Genomic DNA, 6,498 nt, shown 5'->3' with positions numbered 1-6,498 from the left:
CAGGCTAGAGCCCTGTCAGCCCCCCCCCCCCTTGTGGGGGCCATGTACCTAACTATTTAAAAAAAAAATACTTTACTGTACTAATGGAAGCCCGTTTGTACATACATTGAGCACAGACACAAACCGTTACAGTCACTGATGGTAACCACACGTTAACAAATTTCCGTGCTTGATTCGTTAGTAGTGTTGGTTAGTTTTTAGGCAAGCCCTGCCTAACCATACAACACAAGAAATATTCTTCTAGAATATCAAGTGTTTATTTCTAATAACATGTCACTCAACAAGAACTACAAATTCTGCAATCATTCCAAATGCTATCTATTAAAAAAAAAAAAGGATATCATTTGGTATCAAAACTGACTTTATATCAGACAAAAATCAATGATTATGAGAGTAAATTTAATACACATCGTCGGTAGTGTAAAGTGTATCTAATGATTTCAGTGTTCAATGAATACTTTTTAGATTCATTCAAAAATTATGATGTTTAACCATCAACCATCTATGAATATAATATAAAAACAAATTATGTATACCTATTCATTCAATAACAAATGATTTCATTAATAAAAAAAACTAATGTTTTGTAAATCCACCACTAGATGTCGAAAGTCCAAGTCTTGCTCCAAAGTAATAAATGAAATAAAACAAACAATGAAATCTTGGTAAGGTTTATTACTACTTCATCAATCATAGTTCCATTCTCAAAAATAAGACCCACAGCTCGTCGATCAGAATAACTTAAACCTTGTATGCATACAACTTAAGTAAAATATCACAAGATAACGCCACACTGCACGGCATATGTCATCTTATAATCTTAGTTTGATCACAATATGTTACGAAATAAAAATAATTAATCATAATCGGCCAGGTTCTTCAAACTTGCCGCATCGGGGTAGTTAAACATACAATCTTTACCTCAAAACACGGCAACACCAGTTGCTTTTCAACCTGTGGCGGCCGCACGACTGCACGGCCTGCCAATATATTAAAACAAAAAAACTATCGTGAGAATTTCACATATACACATAATATAAACATCTCGCAACTTTTTGTGGAGGAATGTTACGCTGTATTGGACAGAAATTTTACATCACTTCTATTTCATTACCCTTCGGATGATGACATACTTGAGAGATGCGGCTACTGACTAATACATAAGTATTCTGGGAAACGCATCAATAAAATATCATATTACATAATTTCATATTATTAATAATAATTATTGTATTTGTTTAAATTGTATTCAACCCAAACCATTGGAAAATATTCATCACATTATTATCAACTGGTTTAACGTTGTGGACCCATTTTGGGCATTGGGAGTACCATTCCTGTCTGCGGGTCCCATATTCATTCATATCATTAAAGATCAATTACAATAAATAACTTGCATTATTAAGATGGATTGGCAACAATAATAAGTAGATAAACATATCCTTTTTTAATGTTATAATGGCAATACCGATGGGTTTGAGAGTATACCAAAACAAAAATTCAATAAAAGATAGTTTTTGATTCAATAAAATTGTCATTTTTGCACACTTGATGTACTTATGACGAATCACGTAATAAATTCAATGTACCAATATTCAAAATAATCTGATATTTATAAACTTCCATATCAACTGTTTTTCAAGGTCCAGGTTTCCCCTTTTAAGATTGTCAGGATTTAACTGCATACAAATGACATCCTATTTTAATTTATTCAATAGCTTTCATATAAAAATGTAAGCATAATGACAATTTTTACTTGCATTTCTTTGCACTAACTTAGTAAGGACAATTTCAAGAGAAGTGGAAGTTAACAAATTTCAGATATAAATTCAATTTCCATTACAAGTAGATCTAGATTAATTTTTGCGTTTCTACGCATCAGCTCAAGTATGTCCCCGACCTTAGGGACATCTCAAAATTTCTTTCCTTCAGATATTCACTGTTTTAACAAGGAGTCGTCAGTTCACATAATATAATACAACAATCTTTGCAATAAGATACACCAATAAATCCTTGGATAATACACAAATATTATACAAGACCGCGACGGCGTGTGTTGCGGATAATAATAATGAAATCCCGCAGTTTTTGTACACAATATCAAAGGCTCTCATTTCATTTTCTTTTTGTCAAAATTTGCAAGCGTTTGGAAAAATAAATAGCATCCTTACAAAGTGATGACAAGATTAATATTAAAAAGAAAAAAAAAACATATACAACACATAATAAGTATCTCAACAGAAAATTATGCAGATTGTAAAATTAAAATATTATTTAGAATTTAAATTAATATAGATAGATGTACTAACATAAATTGTCCACTTGTCGAATTTCTAACTAAAACCGAGTACTGTTGCAAAAATATTTTTTTTCACATTTTGTATTTCAATACTGATTTATTCTAATCTAGAATTTTATTCTAGACTAGCAATCGCCAATGACTTTGCCCGCGTGATATACGGAAAGACTGATTCGTTTTATTATTGTTGGATTTCAAAGCGCACGCTTCTTTACCCGTGTCTCATCTCATTTTGCTGCAAGTGCGCTATTTTTGAAAATCGAAAGTCTGCCATGTCGATACCAACAATGCAGCCTAAATACTGTGTAAGTTTAATTAATATAAATGCAGTTTTTGAGAACACAAGAGCAGACATAGGCATATATCAAAAACAGTTTGTAGGAATGCCTGATTAATAATATGGCAACATTCATCACGTGATACTGCGACCGCTTAGTGGATGATTTCCGTTTTTACATCTTATTTTAAATATTTTCGTGTCCTGACAAAACTAATTTGAAAATAATTAATAAGAATCAAATCGTCGAATTCTCCGCCAATTTTTAGTTTCATAAATTGATTTGATGCCTTTTGTACCCCTCCTCTACAAACGTTTGTACTAGTTTTAATGGAATCTTATTATCTATTGAATAGATAATTTTGGATTTAGAAAATACATAACATCACCATAATTTCATTACAATATTATTATTATAAAGTACGATGTACATATTATTATAGAGTACGATGTATGTATTCACTTGGTGGTTGGGGGCGGGGTTAAACAACCCCTACTACCTAAGAATTTACAATAACTATTAAAAAAAAACTGAACAATTTAGCAGAAATAAAATAAAATTTCATTATTACTTATATGCATATTTTTATAATAATTTTCTGTTTATACATATCGTCTCTGTTCTGGCAGAACACACTGAATGGAGAATACTAGTTTTGAGTAATTTAACTTAGTTGTTAAAATGTTTGAAATGGTCTATCATGTGAGTTTATTAAGTAATCGTAAAATGGATGACTTTAAAATAAAGACTGTTTATTTATTAAGAAGGTTTCCAGACGGTAAAGTTTGAAATAAGGAACATTTTGGTATAACTAACTAAATATGTCATTTTTTCGAATTAGTGTCTTCTGCCAGAACAGTGACGATATAGATTAATTTGTATCGAATGTTCCTAATAGAGCAATATGTATAAACCGAACACATGAGTTTAAAAATAAAAGATTCACATATTTTAAAGATTGTTGGCTTCTTGCAAATATGCATGGAATTTCGACATCTCTGCCAACTATATGACAGCCAACACTCCACCCCGACTTGCCCCGCCACATCACGCAGCGGAGATCAAGAGATTTAAAAAAAAAACTATCCACTTTAGGGGGGCCCCAGTCTCACGTTTACCGTTAGCATGAAATTTAGCACTGCACATTTAAAAAGTGTATGCCCATTATTAATTACAATGGTAATATTGTGCATGTGCACAGGTGCCAAATCATGTGTAAATGCGACTGCTATAAACGTACATTATAAGTTCAATAGTTCCAGCAGGAAACAAGAACGAATGGGACAAAGCGATATAACAGATGCCTTCTAAATATTTTCAGCGAACACGGCTCACTACTTGCATACTGGAAGAAATGATATCTGCACACCTTACTCTGTTGAGTCTTGACTAATCATACTTTAGATAAACCAATATAAATTGTCTACCGTTTGAGTTTGAAACTAGGCTTAACGCAGTACAATAAAATACTGAATGATATACCAAATGTTAGCAAATGTTAGTCCTCACTCAACGGACAACGTATACCAGTAGATCTGGATAACTTTTTAAAAAATTATATGGCGCAAAGGCCATTGGAAACAGCGTGCCGTGTTGCGAAAGGCGCTATATGCTGCTACTGTTGAACACGATGATAATTGTCGCTAAAAGGAACATCGGATACTTGATATACCTAATTGTATAATTAATTACTGAATACATCTATGTACATGTGAGGGCCATTTTCAATTGTGTTCATATTATCCATAATGCATATATAAATAATGACAGATCTCTATAGATATTCACGGTGGATTATAAGAGAAGCATTTAAAAGTTACAATCATTCAGGATCATTTGGGTGGCGGTGACACGACCATGTGACCGCCACTCTCCACCTATATAACACAACATGGCGCGAAACTATATCGACACAGTCCAGTAGCTGAGGAAGTATGGATCCCGCGGCCGGGCGCTTAAAATTCACGACAGTTTTACGAGACGAGTTCCGAGAACGACTTCACGTACGCCTCGTGTAGTTTGTTCATGAAATCGGCGTCGTTTTTAATGAGATAATTAAAAGCCTGTAGTAGTTGGTTTCTAGTTAGGGGTTCAGGACGAAGATCTTCCGTTACTGGCTTTATAGGGGTCAGCATGGTATCTAAGGCTGGTTTCTCCATCCCCGCCTTGCTGGCCGACGATGTGAACATGGTGGGCGGCATAAGTGCCGGCTTTTGCGGAGTCTCCGGGGGGCAGGCGATCGGGGCTGACACGGGCCTCAGGTCTACTTCGTCAGGGATCACCATTTTTGACTGAGATTGATTGAGGAACGTGGCCAGAGGAGAGGAGGCTTTGGGCGAAGACCCTCGCATGAAATTTAAATCGTTCTCCAAGAACGTCTGCCCGTTCGTGTTGGGTGGAGGATTGACAGATGAGTTATCGGGATGCGGTTTTCCCGCGTATCTCGGTGGTGCTTGCATTATGTGTTTTATTTCGTCTGATTTGGCCGGGTTATTTTTACGTTTCACGTCCGTCTGCAGGCCTTTCAGTTTGAAACCGTTATTACCCACGGCGCGCTTCGAGGAGCTATCGGGAGCCGAGGCACCCGTAGGAACTGCGCCGGAAGCCACTGACGATTCGCCCGGAGTGACAGATCTCTGCTGTTTTTCAATATGCTCGACACTGTGTACCGGATTGCTCATGAGACGCTGGAGGATCATGGGGCCCTCTCTCGCGTCTCCGCCGGGGGGGCGAGGCGGGCCGAACATGACGGACGCCTGCGGAGGCGGCCCCGATGGCATCTGCGCGTTTCCACCGCCGGCCTTCGCGAAAAAGTCCATGACACTCTGCGAAGCGACGTCCGGAGGCCTCGGAGTCTGCGGGTCATTTTTTCCTGTCGTTTTTATGCCTTTATTGATATTATAGTCGTCCTGCGCTTTGCTTAACATGCTAAATATGTCCACCGAGCCGCCGGATGCGGCTTCCAATGTGTTTTGTTGATTTTTTGGCATCTTGTCGCGAACGCACGAATTATTGTTTGCTTTTGACGAATCTCTTGCTAAACTGTCTAGTTTCGCCGACACTCGCACGCACTCTTCCTTGTCGAAGAACCAAATGCCGTAAATCACTCGCTTCGAATTGCGATAGAGCAGAAACGGTTCTTGCACCTGCAGTTCTAGTCCTTCGGTCACTGGTTCTATCAGATTTCTTGTGTTTAGTCTGTTCATAATAAGCATGCTATGGAATGGTTTACCGTTTCGGCTGTACACAAACAGCGCGCCTTCGATACTTGTCTTTTCCCACTCATTGTCTTCGAAAGTGTAGAGAGCTACGTGCGTCGCACTATCAACAATATCTCGAGCATATGGATCGAATCTTTTCAACGCAGCCACATTCATACGCAACTCGACAACGTCGGCCATTTTTATTTTTAAAGACTACACTGCCTATTAGATTTTATTCTAGTTCTACTATTTTACGGAAACTTTTCGGTATTGCCATTACCATTCTATAAATTGCGACGTTGCATGAAAACTCACAAAAAACATCATTTGTGCATAAACAAAGAGGTCCGCATGGATTGTTTATTGTACAATTTTATTTTTTAATTCTATTTCGATGTAAAATGAACTGAGCAAAATATGATTAACATCACAATCTCTCAAAAAAAACCGATATTAAAGACACTTAATTTGATGTGTGTATTTGAAACGGAATAATTAACAACTTGAATTCAACAAATTAATTTACCTAACTGAATTTATAATTACCAAGGAACAATATTATTTTTGGTAATTATGCTTCAAATACACTATATGACGATCGGTCACATATATGTCGAAAACCCGTTTCTTATGTTGGCGTCCTGTGTCACAGGGTGTCACAGAGTGTATATACGATGTCATAGCTGTCATACAATATGTATGTATAATAGGGTATCCA

General features: G+C 36.7%; 1 protein-coding gene across 1 annotated transcript; it reads right to left on the bottom strand.

Annotated features, from left to right (window-relative positions):
- Window positions 1–655: 655 nt before the first annotated feature.
- Window positions 656–6,008, bottom strand: DCP1 (decapping mRNA 1). Its single transcript, XM_085944576.1, has one exon. The coding sequence runs from the start codon at window positions 5,976–5,978 to the stop codon at window positions 4,551–4,553; it is 1,428 nt and encodes a 475-aa protein (XP_085800702.1). The 5' UTR covers window positions 5,979–6,008; the 3' UTR covers window positions 656–4,550.
- Between the last annotated feature and the right edge of the window lie 490 nt (window positions 6,009–6,498).

The sequence above is a fragment of the Rhyacophila brunnea genome, unplaced genomic scaffold (assembly GCF_057557595.1).
Source record: "Rhyacophila brunnea isolate RB1 unplaced genomic scaffold, BYU_Rbru_1.0 scaffold_17, whole genome shotgun sequence".
NCBI lineage: Eukaryota > Metazoa > Arthropoda > Insecta > Trichoptera > Rhyacophilidae > Rhyacophila > Rhyacophila brunnea.
The sequence above is the reverse complement of the archived record's forward strand: the minus strand, read 5'-3'. Positions and strand labels throughout refer to the sequence as shown.

What these genes read in the sequence shown, in the direction of transcription:
- DCP1 (XM_085944576.1), bottom strand. Translation starts at nt 5,978, where the DNA reads ATGGCCGACGTTGTCGAGTTGCGTATGAATGTGGCTGCGTTGAAAAGA.